Genomic DNA, 27078 nt, shown 5'->3' with positions numbered 1-27078 from the left:
CTGTAGTGAAGTGGCATGATCTCGGCTCACTGCAACTTCTGCCTCCTGGGTTCAAGCAATTCTCACACCTCAGCCTCCTGAGTAGCTGGGATTACAGGCACCCGCCACCACGCCCGGCTGATTTTTTTGTATTTTAGTAGAGATGGGGTTTCACCATGTTTCCCAGGCTGGTCTCGAACTCCTGAGCTCTCAGGCAATCCGCCCATCTCAGCCTCCCAAAGTGCTAAGATTACAGGCATAAGCCACCACGCCTGGCCAGAAAACACATTTCCAACATGATTGCACTGTCGAGTTGGGACACATTGGAGTACATTCTGTCTACAGATGATGTGAAGATATTTTCTCCTTTTGTTACCTTCCTCATTACTTGTTTAGATATTGATCTAGAAATGCAGCAATCTGTGCTGCTGTCCTAGGGAATGTTTTTCTCTCCTGTTTCACTGGATTATATGAAGACTGGGCTGTTTGTTGTATGAATTTAGTAATACTTTAAAACTTAACTGCTTTCCATCTAAAAATCAGTTCTGACCTACAGGGAACTACCATAAGAGATTTTCTCTTATTCATAGTTATGCGTGGGGTACAAAAGAAGTGGTCTCTGTTGGCAAGAAGAGCTTATGTTGTTCTTTTTTCCAGGTCTTTTGGTGGGCCTTGTGCTTCGGTATGGCATTCACGTTCCGAGTGATGTAAATAATGTGACCCTGAGCTGTGAAGTGCAGTCAAGTCCAACTACCTTACTGGTAAATGTTAGTGGAAAATTTTATGAGTATACGCTGAAAGGAGAGATTAGTTCACATGAACTCAATAATGTTCAAGATAATGAAATGCTTAGAAAGGTAAGTTCTTAAAGGAAATGTTTGAATCTTTTTTGTGTCTAGCAGCAAAATGATTCAGGAGAAAATAAGTAATGGATTTTTAATGATATTTAAAATAATGAGTCTTTTTAAATGGAGTAAAACCTGAATTAACAAATGTAATAATGTAAGGAAATGGATATGCCTGTACAACTCATTTTCTGATTGAGGCTAAGTAGTATAACTCTTTTTGTTTCACTCTGGGTTGTTTACAGCTTGTTGTGATAAATGGAGACTGGGATTGAGTTAAGCAGAATTTATAAGCGTTTCTTTCCATTTGCAGATGGTCCTTATAGTTTTCTTTTTCTTTTTCTTTATTTGTTTTATTTTTTCTGAGATGGAGTCTCACTCTGTCGCCCAGGCTAGAGTGCAGTGGTGTGGCTCACTGCAGCCTCTGCCTCCTGGGTTCAAGCAGTTCTCCTGCCTCAGCCTCCCAAGTAGCTGGGATGACAGGCGCCCACCACCACGCCCGGCTAATTTTTGTATTTTTTAGTAGAGAGGGGGTTCTACCATGTTGGCCAGGCTGGTCTCCAACTCCTGACCTCAAGTGATTCCCCCGCCTCGGCCTCCCAAAGTGCTGGGATTACAGGCGTGAGCCACTGTGCCCAGCCGATCCTTATAGTTTTATAGTACTTCAGCACATTGGCTTTATTTGATAATACCTAAAATATTCTATTAATATTTCTTTCAATTCTTTCTTGCCTTGCTTGTATTCTATACTGATCACAATTTAATCTTTCTTTGATTCACAATCTGACACAACTTCAGGGGCCCTAAGTGTGAGTCTGAGGTATTGTACCATGCTGTGCATAAAGCTTTATGTTAGAGTTTGGGTTGCAATTGTACTCGCTCCCAGCCATCCCTGGAGCTGCTTTCTCCTGTCTCCCTCATAGGTTTATCGTGGTGTTTCTCAGTGCTACTTTGCTCATATCTCTTTGTTTTCTCCTGCCCTTTGCTGTTTGCCTTCACTTCTGTCTGCTACACTGGCAGGACTTGACTTTTTTTTTTTTTTTTTTGACATAGGGTTTTACTCTGTCACCCAGGTTGGAGTGTAGTGGCATGATCTCAGCTCTCTGCAACCCCTGCCTCCCAGGCTCAGGCGACCCTCCAACCTCAGCCTCCTTAGTAACTCAGACTACAAGCACGTGCCACCATACCCAACTAATTTTTGTATTTTTAGTAGAGCTGGAGTTTCACCATGTTGTCTAGGCTCGTCTCAAACTCCTGGGCTCAGGCGAACCACCCACCTCAGCCTCCCAAAGTGCTAGGAGTGCAGACAGGACTTGACTTTTATAGCTACTTGGTTGTGTTTCTGACCATATTTAATGCTTTTAAAATTTCATATGAACTTGAGGTTTACCTTGCAGCAAGAGTTCTTTCCACCTGTGGAAAATTCCAATTCCTTAAAAGTTTTAGTAAATGAAGTTTTAGCATGGGTTTGTGTGTAGCTGCTTTGTGTTCATGTCACATTCTGCTGCAGCCTTATGAACGAAGGGAGCATTTACATTTTTATGGTGACTAGATCTTACAATGAGTGGACTATCGGAAGTAAAAATCTGAGCCGTACAGAAACTTTTTACTACAATATTATACACCTTTAGAGATGTTATCTATGTAAGAAATCTGTTTCTTTTTGCCAACAATAATACTGTACTCTTAAGTTTTATATTACCAGTTTGGGGTTTCGTTCATTCATTCATTTATTTTTGGGACGGAGTTTCGCTCTTGTTGCCCAAGCTGGAGTGCAGTGGCACGATTGTGACTCCTCCGCCTCCCAGGTTCAAGCATTTCTCCTGTCTCAGCCTCCCGAGTAGCGGGGATTACAGGCATGCACCACCATACCTGGCTAATTTTATATTTTTAATAGAGATGGGGTTTTGCCATGTCCGTCAGGCAGGTCTCGAACTCCTGACCTCAAGTGATCCACCTGCCTCGGGATCCCAAAGTGCTGGGATTACAGGCGTGGGCCACTGCACCCAGCCAGGTTTCTTTTATTTAAAGTAAAAATAATGTTCATCCTTTCTCTTATTTATTTATTTATTTATTTATTATTTTTTTTTTTTTTTTGAGACAAAGTCTCACTCTTTTGCCCAGGCTGGAGTGCACTGGCACGATCTTGGCTCACTGCAATCTCTGCCTCCCGAGTTCAAGCGATTCTCCTGCCTCAGCCTCCTGAGTAGCTGGGATTACAGGCACGTGCCACTACACCCGGCTAATTTTTGTATTTTTAGTAGAGATGGGGTTTCACCATGTTGGCTAGGCTGGTCTTGAACTCCTGACTTCAGGTGATCCACCCACCTCGGCCTCTCAAAGTGCTGGGATTACAGGTGTGAGCCACTGCGCCTGGCCCTATTTTTAACTTTTTGTTTGTTTAGCTGGAGTCTTGCTCTGTCACCCAGGCTGGAGTGCGGTGGTGCAATCTCAGCTCACTATAGCCTCTGCCTCCCAGGTTCAAGCAATTCTCCTGCCTCAGCCTCCTGAAACATTTTTTAATCGCATAGTATTTTAATACACCTTCCACAGATAGGCCTTAACTGATTGTTTCAATGCTATCTCCTGGTCGTTTGGTTGAGAAGTAGAACAGAAGCTATCCTATATGAAATATTTTAAAGTTAACACAGTAATGTTCTTGCTTTTGACTAGTTTAACATTTAGTATTTTTTCTTTTTGATTATTTGATAATGGAATATGAGATCTTCTAGGGAATTGATCTAAAAGAACTCTTTATTTTAACAGGTTACTTTTGATCCAGAAGTATTTTTCAACATATTACTTCCTCCTATCATATTTTATGCAGGTTATAGCCTGAAAAGGGTAAGTCCTTTTGTCTTTCATATACTTTGAATAATCTGAAACTCCGTGGGCTTTGTAATATTTGACACTTCAGAAATGGGCTGTTCTTTCCAGATTCCCTCCTTTCTCCTCTCCATACCCTTTTTAGATGTTAAAATTTATACCTGTACAAGAATGCTTTCTCTTATTTATCCTAGTGAATAATGCATTTAGTCCTAGTGAATAATGCATTTAATATTAGCATAGCATAGAAAACCTTTTCTTTTTCAAATAACTGGTAAGTATTCTAACAGTGTAACTTTTTTTTTTTTTTTTGGTCAGAGACATTTTTTCCGAAATCTCGGGTCTATCCTAGCATACGCTTTTCTTGGAACAGCAATTTCTTGTTTCGTTATTGGGTAAGTATTTGAAGCTTAAAATACTTTGTAGCCTTCAAATTATAATTTTAAAGTCATATATTTTTGATTTATGCAGTGTTATATTCCTGACTGGGTCTAAAGACTTTTGCAGTATTCTCATAGGTAATAAGTTGTTTGAATTTTCCTTAAGACCAAAGTATTACCATATTTCAATGACATGAATTAAATTTGGGATTAGTCACAAAGTACTACAGTAAACCCATCTTCTTATTCTTACTTTATCCTAATTTTTTAACAGTTGATTTTTTTTCTAAAGTAGGACTGTGTTTATTGAACAGGTCAATAATGTATGGCTGTGTAACGCTGATGAAAGTAACGGGACAACTTGCAGGAGATTTTTACTTTACAGATTGCCTACTGTTTGGTGCCATTGTATCAGCAACTGATCCAGGTATGTTTTATATGAGTGGAGTTTACATACTTGAGGTACATTGTTTGGCAGTCAAATACATGTGGGTTTTTCTTTCTTTGAGGTGTAGAATTCATGATTAGGTACTTCCTTAGTACTATACTTTCTAATTGTGGAGGAAAAAACAAAATTCATGATTCCTTTTGGCTTCAGCACAAATTTGTTTCCTTTTACTTTTTTTGTTTTTATTACATTTGCCTATTACTGGTCCACAAGTTGATGCTGTTTCAACAAGGACCGTAAGGTACTTTCTTCAGAAATTCATGTTGGTCTTTATCCCTAGTGATTGGGTATAGAAGAAGATGAACTAGATTATAGATTAGTTTAAATGGGTAGTAATTATATGTTTCCATTCAAGCTTTTAGAAAACCAGTTCCCTAAAAATCTTTCTGTTTCTATTCAGCTGTATGCATTTAACAGTAAGAAAAAATGTTTAAAAATGATTGTTAGAAGGCAGTTGTGCTAATACAGGTTTGATTTGTAGTCATTGGAGGACTTTAATATACATTAAAGAATTGTTTTTATAAAATTAGCTTTATGATTGTACAGTTGTTTGTTTAATATTAACACAACTTGTTCCCCTGTACTTTTAGTGTCAGATCTTCTAGAAGTTGTGTTCCAGAATGATTTTAATTGTACTGAGTTAGGGTTTAGTTTTCCTGATAGAGTATTGGTAAACTTAACAGCTACATTCAAATTAGGAATTTGGAGAAGATACAGAATGGAAAGGTTGGGGTAGGAACATAGACTGATGTTTTTGAACTAAGGATGGAAGTTTTCTTTTAGCATGCTTTAAGACTCGTTGAAGTTCATTTTGTTTTGCTTTTTAACCTTGTAAGTTAATCATCTTTAATTGTCACCCAGCACAATTAAAGGTAGAATCCTAAGGTTATCTCTGAATTCCTGTGTTAACTCTGATAACACAGGGCTTTGTGGGAAGGAGAAAAATGTGTTCAATACTCTATGAGAGATATTTTGGCTGGGCACAGTGGCTCATGCATATAAATGCCAGTGCTTTGGGAGGCCAAGGCTGTAGGATCACTTGAGACTATGAGTTCAAGACCAGCCTAGGCAACACAGTGACACCCTGTCTCTACAAAAAAAAAAGAAAAAAAAAATAGCTGAGCATGGAAGTGCATGCCTGTAGTCCTAGCTAGTTGGGAGGCTGAGGTGGGAGGACCACTTGAGCCTAGGAGTTTGAGGCTGCAGTGAGCTGCAATGAGGCTGCAGTCTCACTCTGCCTGGGCGACAAGAGCAAGAACTTGTCTCCAAAAAAAAAAAAAAAAAAAGATTTAAAGATTAGTTAGAAGGCCATTTTAGAGAATTTGTGTAGTTTAGCATTTTTAAAACTGGAAATTAAATTGCTTCCTTAAAGACCACCAAGGCTGTCCTCTTGTTGTTTGTAGCTACTCCCATTATCAACATGAAGGTAGGATGGTTTTTGCAAGGAGCCAGTGGTCTCTGGCTTCTGTGTCCTTTCATTATAAGCAAACTTCTCAACTTTTCAAATCCTATGAGAAATCTCAGTCTATTGGCTTGGCTACATTATTTCAACTTTCTGGTTTTGTTTGGTAGGACTATTGCCTGAATAGCCCAAGCAAATATCTTTTGCTTATATAAAGTTGAACTGTTATTTTTTTCTGAATTACGTAGGTACTTGCCCCATTTCTATTATTTTGCCATAGTTAACTTGCTCTTAGGTGGGTGAGGTATGGATTTCTTTAAGAAATTCTGCACTATTGCTCTACTCTCCTTCTCCCTTGTCTTAGTGAGCTTTGGTATCAGTATATTCCAGCTTCAATGCTTTGTAGTAGAAACTAGAACTTTTAAAATGTACTGGACATGATGGCTCATGTCTTTAATCCCAGTGACTCAGGAGGCTGAGTCAGGAGGATCACTTGAACCTAGGGGTTTGAGGCAGCAGTGAACTGTGATTGTGTTACTACATTCCAGCCTGAGTGACAAAGCAAGACCCTGTCTCTTAAAAAAAAGTTAAATAAATAAAATGCAGGTTTCTTGTTTTTATGATTGGCATTTGAAAAAGCTCTCTCGGCCAGGCGTGGTGGCTCACGCCTATAATCCCAGCACTTTGGGAGGCTGAGACAGGTGGATCACGAGGCCAGGAGATTGAGACCATCCTGACTAACACAGTGAAACCCTGTCTCTACTAAAAATACAAAAACTTAGCCGGGCGTTGTGGCAGGCACCTGTAGTCCCAGCTACTTGGGAGGCTGAGGCAGGAGAATGGCGTGAACCTGGGAGGCGGAGGTTGCAGTGAGCCGAGATTGCGCCACTGCATTCCAGGTTGGGCAACAGAGCAAGACTCTGTCTTAAAAAAAAAAAAAAAAAAAAAGGCTCTCTCACCTCTGGTTATATTAATCTTTCATGTCCGCTTGGGTTTCTTTAGTAACTGAGCTATGTGACTTAGTAATTAAAGTTAAAATATAACTTCAATCTCATCTGATTTTCTGAGATTTATCACATAATTGCTTTCCTAAAAGGAAGATTTATTGTTTTTCTTCTTAAGCTGGAGTATCCTCATAGTTGGCTTCTTATTAAGACAACTACAGCAGCTGTAATCCTGGTCATAAATTTTCCCCCAACCAAAAACTAAACCTATGTTTTCATTTCCTACTGTCTTTGCTAAACCTTTGTGCTTGCAATTTGTAAGTCAAGTACAAATGAGTTGTAAGGCCCAAAGAAACACAGTTTGCAACATTAGATTCTTTTCATAATCTTCTTCTTCATTAAAGATTAATGACTACATGGTCTATAAGAAATTCTGAATATATTATTTGTAAGATCGAGGAAGGTGGGAAAGAAATGTACAAGACATGATTATTAACATCTGCATGAAGAATGTAGGTCAACTCAGTTCTTCAAGTTTACTTTCAGCCATTTTTAAGAGAGAGAGGAGAAGTTTGTGCAGGTACACAATTAGAAAGAAAAATATTTACATAAAATTACAGGATCTTTAATATGGTAAGAGAATGTTTATTACGATTGAATTCTAGGAGGAAGAAATGAATTTCTAAATAACTCTTATAGTCATCTACTGAGGAGAATATATTATACTTGTAATGTCTAAGTATTCCTCTGACTCTTTTTACTTGCTAGTGACTGTTCTTGCTATATTCCACGAGCTTCAAGTTGATGTTGAACTCTATGCACTTCTTTTTGGTGAAAGTGTCCTCAATGATGCTGTTGCCATAGTGCTGTCCTCGTAAGTGTTTGTTTTCTTATTATATTCTGAATATTAAGTGTGAGGGTACTAGGAACTGAAAGTCACGTATTGAATAAAGTACATTATGAATGGAAACATTTGGAAGAATGAGGCATTTTTTTCCCTCTTGAAAAAATCCATATTTTATAGATAAATTGGAAAATACAGGGAAGAAAAAAATATGTACTGCCACCACCTAAAGACAATTACTGTAAACATTCTAGAACATTTCCCTTTTCTATGTATGATATTGTTACATAGTTGTGATTGTAGTGTCTATATAATTTTGTATTCAGTTTTAACATTACAACATGAACATTTTATTTTTTAAATTAGATTTAATATTTTCTTTTCTTTTTCTTTTTTTTTGGAAATAAGAGTCTCACTCTGTCACACAGGCTGGAGTGCAGTGGCATGATCTCGGCTCAGTACAACCTCTGCCTCCCAGGTTCAAGTGATTCTCCTGCCTCAGCCTCCTGAGTAGCTGGGATTACAGGTGCCCGCCACCATGCCCGGCTAATTTTTGTATTTTAGTAGAGATGGGGTTTCACCATATTGCTCAGGCTGGTCTTCTCCTGACCTCAGGTGATCGACCTACCTCAATCTCCCAAAGTGCTGGGATTACAGGCGTGAGCCACTGTGCCCGGCCTTAATTTTTTCTGAATATATAATATATTCATGTGGCTCATAAATCAAAACCATGTAAAAAGTTACACACAGAAAATTTACACTCTTACATCTGTCCTCATCCACCTGTCCCCCTACTTTTTTTTTTTTTGAGGTGAAGTCTTGCTCTTGTTCCCCAGGCTGGAGTGCAATGGCACGGTCTCGGCTCGCTGCAACCTCTGCCTCCCAGGTTCAAGTGATTCTTCTGCCTCAGCCTCCTGAGTAGCTGGGATTACAGGCTCCTGCCACCACGCCCAGCTAATTTTTGTATTTTTAGTAAAGACAGTGTTTCACCACATTGGCCAGTCTGGTCTTAAACTCCTGACCTCAGATGGTTTGCCCGCCTCAGCCTCCCAAAGTGCTGAGATTACAGGTGTGAGCCACCGCGCCTGGCCTAGATAACCATTTTTATTAGTGTCTTACCTATCTTAGTATTTCTTTATTCAAATGCAGGCACAACTGTGAATAAATAGTCTCGTTTACCTCTCATTTCTTATTTTTAAAGTCACACACTGTCTATCTTCTGGAGAACTTTGCATATCAGAAGAGTGAGTATTCTCATTCTTTGCAGCTATATAGTATTCTGTGTGTGAACTGCATTATTGTTTATTTGCTCAGTCTCCTATTGCAGCACATTTGAAGGGTTTTTAATCCTTTGCTGTCCCAAACGGTGCTGCAGTGATTAACCTTGAACTTACCTTGTTTTATACATGCATAGGTATATTGGTAGGCTGAATGCCCCAAAGTGAGGTTGGTAGGTAGGATAAAGGGTAAAAGCCATTTGTAATTTTGTTCGACATTATTAAGTTGCTCATCAAAGGAATTGTAGCACTTTGCACTTTCACCATTAAATTACTGGTCTGTTTCCTCACAGTTTTGCCAGCAGAATATTTGTCAAACTTTTATATTTTTGCTAACTTGATAATTGAGAAATACCTCATTGTAGCTTAATTTGTGTTTCTCTTATTTGACATAATCACTTCAAAGCATTTTAATCTCTAGAAGTGTTAATATATATTATGGATATGTAATTATATAATATATTACTTATAACAATTTAATTGCAGACAATTTTGAATGAGCAATATTTTTTATCTAATTATAGAAAATACTATACATGTTACTATAAAGTGTTTGCAGGTTGAAGAATGAGTCTGAACCTCTGAGGATTTCAATCCTGCCTCCCTACTCTTTTTTTTTTTTTTTCTAAGATGGAGCTTTGCTCTGTCACCCAGGCTGGAGTGCAGTGGCACAATATTGGCTCACTGCAACCTCTACCTCCCAGGTTCAAGCAATTTTCCTGCCTCAGCCTCCTGAGTAGCTGGGACTACAGGCATGCACTACGACGCCTGGCCAATTTTTGTATGTGTAGTAGAGACAGGGTTTCACTGTGTTGACCAGGCTGGTTTCGAACTCCTGACCTCAGGTGATCCACCTGCCTCGGCCTCCCCAAGTGCTGGGATTACAGGCATGAGCCACCATGCCTGGCCCCTGCCTACCTACTCTTATTAGGCAAATATCTAACTCTATGGGCAGTTGCCTTTACTTCATACCAGAACTTTCTGTGAGAGAGAAGTAAGAGCCCTTCACATTTTCTCTTTATTTTTATTTCTCTCCTTAATTTCCACTTTGTTAGTTATGAAAGAGTAAAACATCACTGGCTCTGTTTTGCATAGCCTGATTGTCTTCTGCAAAGTTGGAAATAATTATTTCTGAGATGTAACATTAATCCCTTAAATGCTGTGTATGAAGATATACAAAAGGCCATATCCTTTTTTGTGAATGCAGTATATGTAAATATTACCCCCTCCCCACCATATTTATTGCCAGATTTTTTTTGCAGCTGTCTGCAACTAATATAAATTTAACTTGAGAAATAAAACCTAAAGGCTGTAACTCATATTGATACTGAACTTTAGCACGTTCAGTGATGATAGGTGCAGAATAAGAGTTTTATATTATTTGAAGTAAGGGAGAAATGGATAGTGTGGTTGTAAAACATTCTATAAAAAATGGAGCAACAAAGATTGTTGAAGCTTCCAGTACGTAGGTACATGAGCGATTACCAGCAGTAAAAAGTGAAGAGAGTAGGTACAGGCAGTCACTTTTAGCATCGATTCCCTATCCTAGACAACTATTCCACTGTTCAATCATTTTACTAGTAACTGTTGTCTTGTCATTGCCCTAACGGCCTAATGGATTAAGAGTTAGAAAATCTCTGTTCTGGTCTTATCTTTAAATGATGTGCCCTGTGCCTTAGTTTTTTCCTGTTAATAAAATAGCCTATTTTCTGCATTTTAAGGAACAGTTGATTAGTGTTAGCGGAAAAGATAAAAACCCTCATTGAAAGATTTTGAGTTTGGGGTTATAAATAACCTATTTCCTGCAACGTCAGGAATAGTTGATTAGTGTGAAAGGGGGCAAAACTTCATTGAAAGATTTTAAGCTTGGGGGTGTACATACCAATGTTGGTGAAGAATAAATGCTAAAAAGAGAGAGCCAGCTGGGTACAGTGGCTCACACCTGTAATCCCAGCACTTTGGGAGACCGAGGCGGGCGGATCACCTGAGGTCAGGAGTTCGAGACCAGCCTGGCCAACATGGCAAAACCCTGTCTCTACTAAAAGTACAAAAATTAGTCGGGCGTGGTGGCACATGCCTATAATCCTAGCTACCTGGGAGGCTGAGGCAGGAGAATTTCTTGAACCCAGGAGACGGAGGTTGCAGTGAGCTGAAATCACGGCACTGCCCTCCAGCCTGAGCAATGGAGCAAGACTGTCTCAAAAAAAAAAAAAAAAAAGAGAGCGAGCCCTTTCCATAGCATTTCTCACAAAGGGCCATACTTCTCCTTCTCTTGCAGCCTTTCTCAAACAGGGTTTTCTGTGAGAGAATGAAGCCTTACGGGAAACGATTTGAGTGAGTCTTTTCTCATTTCACCTAAGGATGATAGCGAGCTAGTGCCATTTTAGATTTGTAAGAGATAATACGTTAACTCATTACAACCTCAGTGGGACTCTGGTGGAGAAGGACTCTATCTAGAGAGGAGCATAACAGATAAATTGTTAGCTCTGTCTTAATAGAGTTGAAAAAATGAGTTACTGCCCAAAAGCTGAAGGGAAAGCAGTTGTGTGCTCGCTGTGGGAGTTTACTAGCTGGAATGATCAGTGGTATGATGCTCATCATTCTTCATTTACCTTTTATGTGTTTTGAAGTGGGTTAGATGCAGATAATCTACTTTGTGTTGAATTTTCTTAGTTTGAGGATTGTCTATATTCTGTGTAAGCAGCTTTGCATCAAGGGGAGGGAACCCAAAAGGAGTTCTGTTTGGCAGTTAACAGGTTAAGGCAACTCATCTTGAAGTTTATGTTGGAGGTTGTTTTTGTTTCTGTCTGATTTTTTTTTCCAACTTTTAAGTTCAAGGGTACATGTACAGGATGTGCAAGTTTGTTACATAGGTAAATATGTGCCGTGGTGGTTTACTGCACAGGTCAACCCATCACCGAGGTATTAAGCGCAGCATCCATTAGCTATTCTTCCTGAAGCACTGTTTTTTGTTTTGTTTTTAACCTATTGGAGTAGCAGTTCTTTTATTTTTATTTTTATTTTTAGTAATACTTTTAATCCAGTGAGGGTGAAGTGAAATTGACTCCCTCATACATGGCTGCATGAGGTAGATCTATATGTATATTGTTATATTATGGTAAATAAAGTATATGTAGTTAGAGGTAAATTATAAGTTGCATAGTATTCCACTGAATAGATTACTGTGATTAGCCTGGAGACCTAAATTCACATTAGTTTAAAATATGTTGTTTAGTCATTTATGTGAGTTTTGCTCACTGCTACCTCCACCTCCCAGGTTCAAGCGATTCTCCTGCCTTAGCCTCCCAAGTAGCTGGGATTACAGGTGCACACCACTATGCCTGGCTAATTTTGTATTTTTAGTAGAGATGGGGTTTCACTGTGTTGGCCAGGATGGTCTCGAATTCCTGACCTCAGGTGATCCACCCTCCTTGGCCTCCCAAAATGCTGGGATGACAGGCAGGAGCCACTGTGCTTGGCCAGAATTGTTAATGGTAATAGTTACTACTGGTAATGATATAGTACAGTCATTCTTACAATTTACCACCCCCCACCCCACCACCACACACACACACGGGATATTTCACAGTGTCTGGGGGCATTCTGGCTGTCATCAATGGGAGGGGGTTCCAACTGACATGGCCTAGTGGGTAGAAGCTTTCAATGCACAGGACAGCATTCCCCTCACCCCACCTGCATCACAGCCAACAAATAAATATCTGGCCACAAATATCAATAATGCTGTGGTTGAGAAACCCTGGTGTAGTAAAACTAGACCACTCATATGTTGCTGTTAATATTGAAATTGGTATTACCTTTTATCACTATTTGTGATAATGTTAAAATATATTTGTGGCAAAAATTCAAAGCATTTGACTCAGAAAGTAGAAAACTCCTGAAATTTCAGCTCAGAAATAACCACTATTAGGATTTTAATCCAGACTTTTTCCATTAAGATAGTAATATGCATATAATGTGTTAATAATTTTTATAAACAGAAAAAGGCATAGTAGTATATATACTTTTCTGTAACTAGCTTTTTTACTTGGATATTATACTATATTAATACCTCTATTTATCACATTGGATGGATGCATTACAAATTTACCTCTCCAATCTCCTATTGACTGATTAATATTTGGTGTTTTCTAATATTGTATTATTATGACTAGCATGGCAGTGAGCATATTTATGTGTAAATCTTTGTGAATCCCTGTGAATATTTCTGTAGGGAATTTTTTAGGAGTAGAATTGCTAGGTCAGTGGGTATGATCATTTAAAAAATTGGGAGATATTATCATATTTCCCTCCCAAAATGTATCAGAGACCTTTTGGAAGGCAGTGGAGCAACATGTAAAATGAGCCATAGGTATGGTAATAGTCTATTTTTAGAAATATAGTGCAAGGAATAGTCTAAAATATGTAAAAAGCAAGAAGATGTTCTTTCAGTTATTTATAGTAGCAAAAATAGTAGAAGCAACTTTTAATGTCTAACAATGAGGAAATGGTTGAATAAATTGTACTATATCCATTTGGACCATTGTGAAGTCTTAACTGTAGTTATAAAGACTATGATTTTTTTTTTTTTAGATGGAATTTTGTTTTTACTGCCCAGGCTGGAGTGCAATGGCGTGATCTCAGCTCACTGTAACCTCCACCTCCTGGGTTCAAGCAATTCTCCTGCCTTAGCCTCCCAAGTAGCTGGGATTACAGGCATGCGCCACCACGCCCGGCTAATTTTGTATTTTTATTTTTAGTAGAGACGGGGTTTCTCCATGTTGGTCAGGCTGGTCTTGAACCCCCACCTCAGGTGATCTGCCCACCTCGGCCTCCCAAAGTGCTGAGATTACAGGAGTGAGCCACTGCGTCCGGCCAAGACTATGAATATTTTTATGTCATTGTCAGTTAAAAAAGCAGAATTCAAAATCACACATTCACTGTGATTACAGCTAAATAAGAATTAGCATGCATGTAACACAAAGAGGGGAAAGGAATACAGAAGGAAAATAAAATCGATCTATCAGGGTAGTGGAATGATGGGAAGATTTTTCCACCTCAACTGTACATTATATTACTTTCAGGATTTTAAAAAAACTATTCATAAAAAATGTTACTGCCTCAAGATAAAATATCAATTGATATGGAAAAGATGAGTTAAAATTTCAATCCAGAGGCCAGTGTCTGCCTAAGAAAGAACAAGCCTGTCATTGCTCTCAGCCCATCACGTTTCCCATGTGTTCTTATACATTTTAATGATTAAAGAATGAAATAATGATTAGTGTGAATCTTGAATTTACGTGAATTAATCCAGGGAAAGCAACCTCAGGAGGCATAGCATAGATACTTTGTTCCAGACAGCATTTTGAAAAATACCACCAAAGGAAAAGAAGGTTGTATAGCAATTTTTTTCTTTTCTCCAGCCAGCTACTGTATTTTCATGTTATAATGGAATCAGGTCTCGTTCATGGTAGTAGGACCCTTTATGTGTAGGTAAGGTAGCCTGATGTTAAAGGCCATTTCATATTTATCAAAATGATATCAAATCCTCTCCAAAATGATGTGGTTACTTTGCACATTTAAACGTAAATGTTTAACATTTTCAATTTAGAGTGAGTCTCAGAAATTTCTGGATCCCATTATCAGAAATTAATATTAGTGCTATATTTCAATAAAATAAGTACAAATTAGGAGATTTTAGTTTGATCTTAGATTTTTTTTTTTAACCTGGGAGATATGAAAAGAACTTGTACGTGGTATAGCAAACACATTTTTCAGCCTTGAATCAGAAAAAAACATTGCAGCAACCACAGGGAGAATTCATTATATTTTTAGGAATGTGTTTTTCCTTCTTTTCTTTGACGTGATTTGTATGATGTTGTTGAGTCTGGACTTTTTATAATGCTGGTCTCAATTAACTGAGATGAGAACTGATTTAGTAACGGTAAGCACCGTTGCCAGAGACCTGCTGGCAACAGCAATTTTCTCAGGCATTTCTATTTCCTGGGTTGGTAACTGTTATAAAAGAAGCTTTTTCAGACCAGGTTTGGACTGTGAGTTCAAGATGGAGAGCATCTCCTATAATTGCCTGTCTTGGCCTGGTATAGAGTGACTTTCTTTCAGAAGCTTTAGGTGGAAGATCCAGCTGGTTATGCTGAAAGTACTGTTGAGTGGATTCTAATTCCTTGGGAGGTCTTTCGAGTGCTTTCTCCTATAATAGTCCATTTCAGTGAATGAATAGATATTAGGCATTTGGCCCATTCTGGTATTCTGAAAGTTGGAAGGGTCTGTCAGTTACCTTTTTTTCTCATAGGAAAAACAAAATGTGACTGGGTTGAGTATTGAATAATGTTCTTTATGTTCTTATGCCTCTACTGGAAACAAGTGGGATTTTTCATTAGTTTGTTCACATTAGTATGTTAAGGCTTTCGGACACTCAGTACTAGTAATTCTGAAATAGAATCACAAAAGAATAATACTGCACAGTATCTTGGGGATGGGGGAAAAAGCTTGGTGCAAATTTCATATAGAGGATTTTACAATGTTCTACCCTCCTGAAATTAACATTTAAGGAAAAGCCAAGTTTTCTTGCTAGCCAGACACATTGCAGGATTTTTGGGTAATTTTGTCCTTATTTTGGCAATTCCAATCAAAACATTTTTTTTCTTCTCCCTCTAATTTCATCTTTCAAGCTCTATACTACATAATGTTTTTTGTTTTTTTTTTAAGTAAAAGTTGCTTCCAGAAGTAAAAGCAGTCTCTCTTCTGTAGCTCAATAGTGGCATACCAGCCAGCTGGAGACAACAGTCACACCTTTGATGTCACAGCGATGTTCAAGTCTATTGGAATCTTCCTTGGAATCTTCAGTGGATCTTTTGCGATGGGTGCTGCTACTGGAGTGGTGACAGCTTTAATATCCTTTTGTTATATTTATCTTTTCTTGTTAACATAATGCAGTAGTCGAATGCTGTATTCCATTGTTTTTCTTAGTTCTATGATTAGAACTGTGTTAGAATTATTAATCTTATAACTAAGTACTTGGTTTGAAAACATTAAGCAACATAAAAGAACTGTATTGTTCTGCGTAGGGTTTCATGCCCTAAAACTTTCACTGCAAGCATGTAATTAGAGATGGTATCTCTTTGAGGGTGAATTTTATAGTTGTAGATTAAATAACTATAAAGGTAGCCATATTCCAAAGAGCCTCTGGGTGTTCTGTGTTGCTGGTCAGCCTGGCAGTCTTTTGCTCTTTTTTTAATAGGACAAATAGGAAATGTACAACGGCGATGCCAAGTGAACAAAAGGTGGTTCCCTGGTTAGGATAAGTAAGAGTTCATCTCAGTTCTCCGGATTTTAACCTTTGTGCTCTAGAGCCCTGGATGGGCAGCTCAAAGGACCTGAGTTGTAGTCCTGGCACTACCACTAGTCAAGTTATTCTTGTGTTCATGCAAAGGCCATTTTATCCTGGACTTCACCACCATGCAATACATCCATGTCATAAAACTGCACTTGTGCATCCTGAATCTATAAAAACAAATTTTATTTTTATTTATTTATTTATTTTTTGAGACAGAGTCTTGCTCTTTCCCCCAGGCTGGAGTGCAATGGCATGATCTCGGCTCACTGCAACCTCCGCCTCCCAGGTTCAAGCAGTTCCCCCGCCTCAGTCTCCCAAGTAGCTGGGATTACAGGTGTGCAACACCACACCCAGCAAGTTTTTTTGTATTTTTAGCGGAGATGGGGTTTCACCATGTTGGCCAGGCTGGTCTCGAACTCCTGACATCAGGTGATCCACCCACCTCGGCCTCCTAAAGTGCTGGGGTTACAGTCATGAGCCACCGTGCCTGGCCTAAAAACATGTTATAAACTCCCAACCCAAAACAAAAAGCCAGAAGGAATATCTTGATCACCTGCTATATGTGCTGTGCTCTGTGTATCAAAGCTAAAGAAGACAAACATGACCCCTGCCTCCCTGCTGCTTTCAGTATAGTGGCAGACACAAACATGCTAGAAGCTTTGACACTTCACCTCTTTGGATCTCAGTGTAGGAAAGTGGAGGGTGGGGATGGTAGGAAAGAGGAGTGGGACTAGATGATGTCTAAAGAGTTTCCAGCTCTAGACCGAGCATCGTGGCTCACACCTGTAATCCCAGCACTTTGGGAGGCCGAGGCAGGCGGATCACAATGTCAGGAGATCGAGACCATCCTGGCTAACACGGTGAAACCCTCTCTCTACTAAAAATACAAAAAATTAGCCGGGTGTTGTGGTGGGCGCCTGTAGTCCCAGCTACTTGGGAGGCTGAGGAGGGAGAATGGCGTGAATCCAGGAGGTGGAGCTTGCAGTGTGCCGAGATTGTGCCACTGCACTCCAGCCTGGGTGACAGTGCGAGACTCCGAATCAAAAAAAAAAAAGTTTCCAACTCTCTAAAACTTCTATGATACCTGTATAAAACAAATATCTTACTCTTTGTCAAGGACCTCTTAGTTGGTATACTTCAGCCTTGTGCTGGAAGAGGCTTCTTTTATGGCTTTTTATAGGTGAACTGAGGCATAAAGCAGCAGTAAAAAGTGTTCTGAAGGTGATGCCAAGACAGGTAGTCTCTCTTCCCCATTACAAGTTCCTTGAGGGGAGAGAATATATCTTGTTAATCATTTTGTTGTAGTGCCTAGCTGTAGACATGACTCTAGATTCTAGCCTGAGATTGGTCGTAACTTGGCACAGGCCCTTCCACCGTCAGCTAACAAATAGTTGTTCAACTAGTATAAGGGAGTGAAGTGCCTCAATTTCTTCATCATGGAATGAATGCTGTATATCACAGAGGTGGTAGAAGATCAAATTAGTGTAAACTCTCTTGGAAATTATGTATTTTTATAAATGTAAATTGCTATAATTATGGAAGCTGTCTAGCTTTAGGTCTCAGATTAATAGAGGTGGCATGTTATGGATCTGATCTGTTATTCCCATCTCTGTCCATCCTTTACTGCATGGTTTCTGGCAAGGTATGTGATACCCATGAAACAATTGGAGTGGCTAAGCCGTAAGGCTTCCTCACTGAAGGGAAGGCAGCTGACTCCTCAGTGAGATGCTCATTTAAAAAGTTTCCCCACTCTGGTGGTACCTCCTTATTCTGGGATTTTTGTGTTAGAGAAGCTAGAGAACCTTCTTTCATGGTTGCCTTGCTTAAACTGTCGTTTCTTTCTAGTCACACTTTTGTGTTACAAGATCTCATTACCAGCCTTAACAGTCTTACGTGACAAAGTTCACCAAATTACGGGAGTTCCAGTTGTTGGAGACAGGCCTGTTCTTCTTGATGTCCTGGAGTACCTTCCTCTTGGCTGAAGCATGGGGCTTCACAGGTAGGTGACTTGCTCCCTTTGATTGTCAACCCTTAAAAGGAGTGACTTTGCCAGTCAATTTTGCTCCAAGTGGATCAGCTCCATTAGTATTTGAACATACTTATTATGGTTGGGATTTAGGTTGTCACTTTAGAACATCAAAAAAATTTTCAGTGGAAGTGGTTCCTCTTAACAAAGTAAGTCACAAATGAGAATTTCCAGACAAAGCCTATAATCTACTGTGAAAAAAGAATCTCAGTATAAAAGGTGGGAACCATCCTTTTATGTGAACTTGAAATTTGTTGTCTTTATAGGTGTGGTTGCAGTATTGTTTTGTGGCATCACACAAGCACATTATACATATAATAATTTGTCCACGGAGTCTCAGCATAGAACTAAACAGGTAAGAGGAACTTTATAGTTTGTGAATAGACTTTTCCTTCTTTCAGCAAAACAGAAGTCTTTTTTACTAAAAAAAAAAAAAAAAAAAGTCTTTGATCTGTTCAAGATGATATCTACTCATTTCAGCTCCTCTTTCTTTGACTCTAAAAGTAGGTGAGATTGGCAAACTGAAGAGTGACAGCGTTTAGGGTGGAAATAGATCAGCAGAATAGCCAGAGACTATTATTATCGTGGCTTCAATAACCAGTGGAGTAGCTTCCCTTTCTCTCAGTGTTTTCCCAATTTAATGGCTTTATAGGGGAATGTTTTAGAAGCTCACTCTGGTTTTACTCGAACTACTGTTGTGTGACGTAGACAAGATTAACTTCTGATCTGACCAGACCTACTAAGAGATGACGTAAAGAAGATTAACTTCTGATCTTACTAGACCTTCTAAGAGATGACGTAGATAAGATTAACTTCTGATCTGATTAGCCCTACTAAAAGAAGATCAACTTCCTTCAGTCTTTGCTCAGGTGCTGCAAAGCTACTATGTTTCCAGGAATGTCGGGACTAGTCAGTGGTCTGGTTTTATTTGGTACTGAATGATCAGTTGTGCAGGGTATCTGAAGGGAATTATAAAGGAGATAGAATAGAATTTTCTAGTCTTAGGAGGTATAGAGGACAAATACATGAACAAAATGTAATATCTGGAATAGAAACAGGTACATACTTGACTATGGCTATAGTGAGAAACAGGTTTAAATTTTGCCAAATGACAAGAAGGTTATGGGATTCACCTGAAAAGGAGTGGTTCTAAAAGCAGGAGCAACAGTATTTCTTCTTCCTGCTGGAGCCACAAATTAAGTTTATGACCTATGCTTTTCCCCAGCTCCTCAAAAGAGATAAGGCTTTTTCCCCCCAAGCATATACATTAGGGCTACAAATCTTTTTTACAAATTAATTCAGTGCAATAAGTAAAGAGAAGAAAATCAGCTGGCGGGGGGCAGGGTGGGAGGGGAGTCAGCATTTTTCCAAGTCATGGGTGGGGAATAAAAAACAAGAACAGGCCGGGTGCTGTGGCTCACACCTGTAATCCCAACATTTTGGGAGGTTGAAGTGGGCGGATCACCCGAGGTCAGGAATTTGAGACCAGCCTGGCCAACATGGTGAAACCCTGTCTCTACTAAAAATACAAAAATTAGCTGGATGTAATAGCATGCGCCTATATTCCCAGCTACTCAGGAGGCTGAGGCAGGAGAATCGCTTGAACCTGGGAGGCAGAGGTTGCAGTGAACTGAGATTGTGCCACTGCACTCCAGCCTGGATGACAGAGCAAGACTCCGTCTCAATAACAAACAAACAAAAAACAACAACAGTAAACAGGAAAAGAGTAAGAGCTTCCAGTGTTGTTGGTGATATGAAGCTTATGTACATTTAAAAAATATGAGGAATAGGAATCCTAGATTATGTACTTCAGATTATATGTCATAGAAGACATCAGAGAAGTAGGGGAAATGGTTTGAGGCTTGAGGATCCGGAAAGCTATCCTAGAAGAAACAGTACCCTTAGAAGGATGGGGAAGATTCAGGAAGGCCTAGGGGAGGCAGTACAGATAAAGGCAGGGATAAAAAGAAGGCAGTAAAGTGTAGAGCAGAGGGTGGCGGACTCCAGCCCTTAGGCCACATCCGGCCCTTGCCAGTCAGTGAGCTAAGAATGTTTTTCTTTCCATCCATTTTTAATTGATTGGCAAAAGATCAAAAGAAGAATATGTTGTGACCCATGACAGTTATATGAAATTCACATTTCCGTGTCCACCAATAAGATTTTCTGGGCACACAGCCACACCCATTTTTAAAAATATGTAGTCTATGGCTACTTTTGTGCTCCACTGGCAGAGTGAAGTAGTTGTGACAGAGACCTCTTGGCCTGCAAATCCTCTCATGTTTACTCTCTGGCCATTCATGGGCAAGTTTGCCGATCCCTGTGTTGCAAAGTAAAGCCGGGACTCTGGAGTCTCTGTATTGTTTTAAATCCTGGTTCTACCACTTGCTGGCTGTGTGACCAGGAGCAAGTTCCATAACTTCTCTGTGCTTCAGTTTTGCCATCTTTGAAAATGGAGATAATAATAATACCTACCTCACTGAGTTTTTGCGGGATTAAAATGAGATAATGCATATGAAGTCCTTAGTATAGTGTTGGACACACAGTAAAAACTGAAAAAGGTATAACTGTTATCATTAAGTATAAATAAGTAGTAATAATAACATATTAAATAATTTAAAGAAAGTTAAATACACGTTTACTTATTTTAATTTTTATTCTCATTTTTGGGTAATAAGGCAACCCTGGTTTAAAGAGATTAACTAACTTGCCCAAAGCCACACAGCCAGCAAAGGGGAAGACAGGGCTAAAGCCTAGGCATTTTGATTCCTAAGCCCATTTCTTAACCACTTTTCTGTTATGTGTCAGAGGGCTCATAGTAACAAGCCATTGTAGATAACACTGGTGGCCAGAGGGACACCAGATTATGAAGGGCCTTAACTTCATTCAGCAAGTATCATATACCCTTGCCAAGGCTATGATGGGAATGGGATGGGGCAGGTGGGCAGCAGGGTTTAGTTCTCCCCACAGATAGTTCTGCTATCCTACACATCGATCTCTTCCACAATGTGGAAGCCCTATCTGTAGGATGCTTACTCCCTACACAAGGGTAAGACCCACGCAAAAAGTGAAGTCACAGGGCAAGCCGGGAATACGAGAGTTCTCACGAAGCACTCTATGCCAGGATCAAAAAGTTGAAAAGAATCTTATAGCTTGCAAGAGGAAAGTATCTTGAAACTATCAGTTTTAGAGATTCATTGGTTTGGGGGAGCTGGAGGACGAGGGATGGTTAGAGGTCCTTTTTCATCATTATGGGTAGGAAGTGATGAAAGTTTGACTAGGGCAGTAGCAGGAACACAAGGAACATTCAAAAAAAACTGACAGAGTTTGGAGGAGGAGGAGAGGAATAATTGGAGATGGGGCTTTGGAGAAGGAAAGCTGATTAGGGGAAATGAGGGGGGAACGTTTCTGGCTTTTTCTGCAGGACTAGAAATGTCATCTCCACATTTGCTCCCTTCTGAACCACACATTTTGTGTGTATGCATGAACTTTATCTATTTGAGTGTCTGTTTTATTATCTTAGTAATACTCATGCTTTCAAATTATGTAACTTTATTTACTGGACTAATCTTTTACAATTTCGTTTCAGTTGTTTGAGCTTCTCAATTTCTTGGCAGAGAATTTCATCTTCTCCTACATGGGACTGACACTGTTCACCTTCCAGAACCACGTCTTTAACCCAACATTTGTAGTAGGAGCATTTGTATCCTTTGTTATGTGTTTTATTATGAAAACTATTTTTAATTGAGATTTTTATGTGGGTTTTGAGTATGTGGTTCATAAGAATACATTTAAATATATACAGTTTTCTTTTGAGTAAAACAAATAAGGATTCCAGTTCTTTTTTCTAGTATATTTATTTTATTATATTCTATTTCAATTTGTGGTTATTGCACAAATAATGTTGACAGATTAAAATGACAGACAAGTGTCCCACTGTTCTGCCAACCCCAAAAGATAAGTGTTTTCCCTTTATTACTACAGGGAAGGAGAGGTTGGATACGGGGGAACAGTTAGCAGTCTATGCCACACGGCAGAAGGTGAAAGATAAGGAAACGTTGAATGAGGCCACTTTCTTTCTCTTTCTCTCCCTCCCCAACCCCTTTCTCTCCCTCTCTCTTTCTATCGCATATATACAAAGAGTCTTAAAAAAAAAAAACCCAGCCTGGGCAATGTAGCAAGACCCCATCTTTACAAACAAAATTTTAAAAACTAGCCAAGTATGGTGGTACATGCCTGTAGTCCCAGCTACTTGGGAGGGTAAGGTAGAAGGATCCCTTGAGCCCAGGAGTTTGAGGCTGCAGTGAGCCGTGATTGGGTCACTGCACTCCAGCCTGGGTGACAAAGGGAGACCCTGTCTCAAAAAAAAAAAAATTGGAAGGAAGAAACTGGGTATATGAAAGAGAGGAGGCAATAGTGAAAGCCTCTTGAGAAAGCAGGAATGAAATCTAAAGCATGTAGAGAGAAATTTTGCCTTCACTGGGAGGAGAGACAACTCTACCATGACTACAGGAGAGGATAGGGTATGTAGAAATGAAGGCATATTTGTAAGATGGAGCTCCTCTCTGATGGCTTCTATGTTTATCTGTTAAGTAGGAGGTGAGATCATCTGCTGAGAGTAAGATGGGGAGTTGTCTATTGTGTAACAAATTACCTTAAATTTAGCAGCTTAAAACAACAGACAGTTATTATCTCACACAGTTTCTGAGGGTCAGGAATCCTGGAGCAGCTCACCTGAGTGGTTCTGGCTCCAGGATCTCTCAAGAGGTTGCAGTTGTGCTCTTGGCTGGGACTGCACCTTCTCAAGACTTGACTAGGGCCAGGGAATCCACTGCAAGCTCACTCAACTCACATCACTGTCAGCAAGAGGCTTCTATTCTTCTCCACGTGGATATCTCCATAGGGCAGCTTACACCATGGCTTCTTCCCCCAAACTGAGTGAGCTGAGAGAGCCCTAAAATGAAAGCTGAAATGCCTTTTGTAACCTAATCTTTGAAGAGACATACCAGCATCACTTCCATAATATTCTATTGGTTATACCGACCAACCTGGTACAGTGTGGGTGGGGACTACGCAAGGGTGTGAATACTAAGAGGCAGGGATGGTTAGGGACTATCTTGGAGGATGGCTTACACAGATCATAGGGATTTTGAGGAAGGTGCAGGTTTGTGAAATAGTTGTAGAGAGTGGAAGAATAAGTTAACCAAAGAAACTCAACGGGACTGCTGAGAAGTACTAGGGATCCATTGTGTTTGAGGAATAGGAATTAGCAGTAGAACCAGTCTTCCCCGTTGAATGACTTTATCCAGCAGTACTTACTGTGAGCTTCCAGGTTTGGAGTTTTTTCAAGTGGGTGCAAGGAAAACAGAAGGACAAGAGATCATAGTGTTATTACATGACTGATGCAATCTAAACACTTCATTTAATGTTTAACATTAAAAGGTGTTATTAACATGATGGTAAGAAGGGAAGTGAGGAAAGAAGACATTGTTTCAGGAAAGAATATAGGGATCTTTGGACTGAAGGTCCCAGTGCTATGGAGGAATGATCAGAGTGGGATAGTTGAACACAAAATATGGAAGGAGCAATTGTGGTCAGTGGGAATGTTTGAATAAGGAATTTTTAAAAGAAATATTTTAAAACCTCACCTCAGAATGAAGATTCTGCCAAAGAGATTAGCAGAAGTTTTGTTTTGTTTTGTTTTTAATTAAAACTCTAGATAGGATCTCTGTTAGAAAGTGAAGTATTACTGAAATACCATTCTTCAGAGCCTTAGTCTGCAACTGAACTTTAGGCAAAAAAGATAAAGTACTGTTAATAGGAGAAGATCTTAGCTGAAGGACAACCACAAGATCAGTAACTTAATGTCCTGCTAGTCTTGGAGAAAATTTTGAACAGTCAAATGGCTCTATTCACTATACTTAATCTGGAAACAAAGCTAAATATTCTCTATAGGTTTCTGAGTCTGTTAGGAATTAAAATTCCTCAATACAAAATCCTACCATGAAAATGGCCTCTTAACAGGAGAGAGTTGCTCTATTTCTGGCTATATTAGTTAGGACATAGGTTTGGTTTCATGTGAAAAGACTCAAACTAATCCAGGTTTAAACAGCATAGAAATTTCTTTCTTATCTAAAAATCTGAACTGGTATGGCAGTTCTGCTCCATACGGTCATCAGGGACTGAAGCAATATTGTTGCTAACATCCTTAGGGACTTGCTCTTGTTCTTGTGATCCAACGTGTCTCACCCCTGTCTGCCGGTTGCCTTGAAGGGCTTGACCCAGAATGTGCACACGTCCCTTCCACTTAACATCATTGATTACACCTACTCACAAGGAAGGCTAGGAGTTATATACTTTATCTGGACGGCTGCATAAAGATGAAAGGGAGGAGTGCCAACTACCAAGGAAGAAAGCAAGAACAGATGTTGGGGAGAACTAGCAGTCACTGCTGCATTGGCCCACATGTTTAGTGGTTATGTTTTCTTTTCTTTTTGGGGAATCACTTTTTTTTTTTTTTTTTTTTTTTTTTTTTTTTGTGAGATGGAGTCTCCCTCTGTCACCCAGGCTGGAGTGCCGTGGCGCGATCTTGCTCACTGCAAGCTCCGCCTCCCGGGTTCACGCCATTCTCCTGCCTCAGCCTCCCGAGTAGTAGCTGGGACTACAGGCGCCTGCCACCGCGCCTGGCTAAGTTTTTGTATTTTTAGTAGAGACGGGGTTTCACCATGGTCTCGATCTCCTGACCTCGTGATCCACCCGCCTCAGCCTCCGAAAGTGCCGGGATTACAGGCGTGAGCCACCGCGCCCGGCCGGAATCGCTTTTTAAAATTTTTGATTTTAGAATAGTTTTAGGTTTACAGAAAAATTGTGAATATAATACAGAAAGTTCTCATATGCCCCACACTGAGTTTCCCCTATTATTAACATATTAGCATGGTACATTTGTCACAATGAATGAACTAATATTGATATTACTAATTAAAGTTCAAACTTTATTCTGATTCCCATAGTTTTTCCCTAAGGTCCTTTCTCTATTCCAAGGTCCCATCCAGGATACCACATTACATTTAGTTGTCATGTCCCCTTAGGCTCTGCCTGTGACAGTTTCTCATATGTGTTCTTTGTTTTTGGTGACCCTTGACAGTATTGAAGGGTACTAGCCATGTCTTTTGTAGAATGTCCTGCAGTTGGAACTTGTCTGATATTTTCCCCATGATTAGACTGGAGTTACATGTTCTTTGAGAGGAAGACCACAGAGGTAAAATGCCATTCTCATGACATTATATCAAGGGTATATACTTAATAATGTTGATGATAGTCTTAATCACTTGGTTAAGATAGTGTTTGTCAGATTTATCCATTATAAAGTTACACATTTCCCCCCTCCCCTCCCCATGTTGTACTGCTTGGAAGGAAGTTGCTATGAGCAAAGATTGAGGAATGGGGAGTTAGGTTCCACCTCCTTGAGGACAGAGTATCAGCAAAATTATTTGGAATTTTTCACCCAGGAGATTTATGTATTCCTCATTTGTTTTATTCAGTCATTTATTATTATTATTATTATTATTTTTTGAGACAGTTTCACTCTTGTTGCCCAGGCTGGAGTGCAATGGCGTGATCTCAGCTCACTGCAACCCCCACCTCCCGGGTTCAAGTGATTCTCCTGTCTCATCCTCCTGAGTAGCTGAGATTATAGGCATGAGCTGAGATTACAGGCATGCGCCACCACACCTGGCTAATTTTTATGTTTTCAGTAGAGGCGGAGTTTCGCCATGTCGGCCATGCTGGTCTCGAACTCCTGACCTCAAGTGATCCACACGTCTCAGCCTCCCAAAGTGTTGGAATTACAGGCGTGAGCCACCGCACCCAGCCCAGTCATTTATTTATATCAATATGGATTCATTGATATTTATTTTATACTCTGAGTTATAATACAACTTTTTTTATTTTGTTGCTCAAACTGTTCCAGCTTGGCCATTGAGAGCTCTTTTGGCAGGCTCTTCTGTGTGCCTTGGATATAGCCTCATCGTTTTAAATTTTTATTCTCATCATTGTTTTTAATTTTTTTTTTTTTTTTGAGTACTTCCTTACTCCCTGGAACTACAGGATGCTTCAGGCTCATCTTGTATCTGTTCTGGCTCAGCCCAAGAATTGGCCATTTCTCCAAGAACTCCTGGTTCCTTTTGTTGGAGAATAGTATTAGAAATCAAAATCTGAGCACTAGGTGTGCTCAGTGTTACTTGGTGTCTTTGCTTCTAGGCTCTCTCAGCTGACAGAGCAAGGAATTATATATGTATATATCTATATATCCATATACATAGATATAATATACGCTAACTCATATATGCATATATATACATATTTCTGCATATAACCATGTATATCTCTATTAAGCTCAATATGGGTTCATACTGATGTCTCCAACTTTAATCCATTACCACATGGATTATTCTGGCCTCCTCCCCTTTCTGAACTGTAAACTCCCATTCTAACAGTAAGAAACTTTGCTGTCACCACTTGCCGTTCGTTTACCTAATTGTTCAGTTTCAGTATACATGTATAATAGTATCAGAATTGTTAACCAGTGTTCCCATGGGAAACAGCTTTGTCATGAGCATAGAATGCTTTTGTGCAGTTCTTCTGCCTTTAGTCTTACAGATTCTACTCTTTTCCAAAGTTACTTAGACCAACACCATTCCCCCCACCTTGTTTTTTTATTTGTTTGTTATTGAGACAGGGTCTCACTCTGTCACCCA

General features: G+C 39.5%; 1 protein-coding gene across 5 annotated transcripts in view; it reads left to right on the top strand.

Annotated features, from left to right (window-relative positions):
- Positions 1 to 27078, top strand: part of SLC9A6 (solute carrier family 9 member A6) — a 62143-nt gene that overhangs the window by 8995 nt on the left and 26070 nt on the right. For all 5 annotated transcript variants that reach the window (XM_017954410.2, XM_009198332.4, XM_003918323.3 and 2 more), the window contains 9 exons: positions 637 to 836; positions 3591 to 3668; positions 3969 to 4045; positions 4345 to 4457; positions 7593 to 7698; positions 15714 to 15855; positions 18193 to 18298; positions 18592 to 18680; positions 21912 to 22025. In XM_017954410.2, the coding sequence (XP_017809899.1) occupies positions 637 to 836; positions 3591 to 3668; positions 3969 to 4045; positions 4345 to 4457; positions 7593 to 7698; positions 15714 to 15855; positions 18193 to 18298; positions 18592 to 18680; positions 21912 to 22025 (1025 nt within the window). The remainder of the gene's footprint in view (positions 1 to 636; positions 837 to 3590; positions 3669 to 3968; positions 4046 to 4344; positions 4458 to 7592; positions 7699 to 15713; positions 15856 to 18192; positions 18299 to 18591; positions 18681 to 21911; positions 22026 to 27078) is intronic.

This window comes from Papio anubis, chromosome X (genome assembly GCF_008728515.1).
Source record: "Papio anubis isolate 15944 chromosome X, Panubis1.0, whole genome shotgun sequence".
NCBI lineage: Eukaryota > Metazoa > Chordata > Mammalia > Primates > Cercopithecidae > Papio > Papio anubis.
This window is presented reverse-complemented; position numbering and strand designations above follow the sequence as displayed.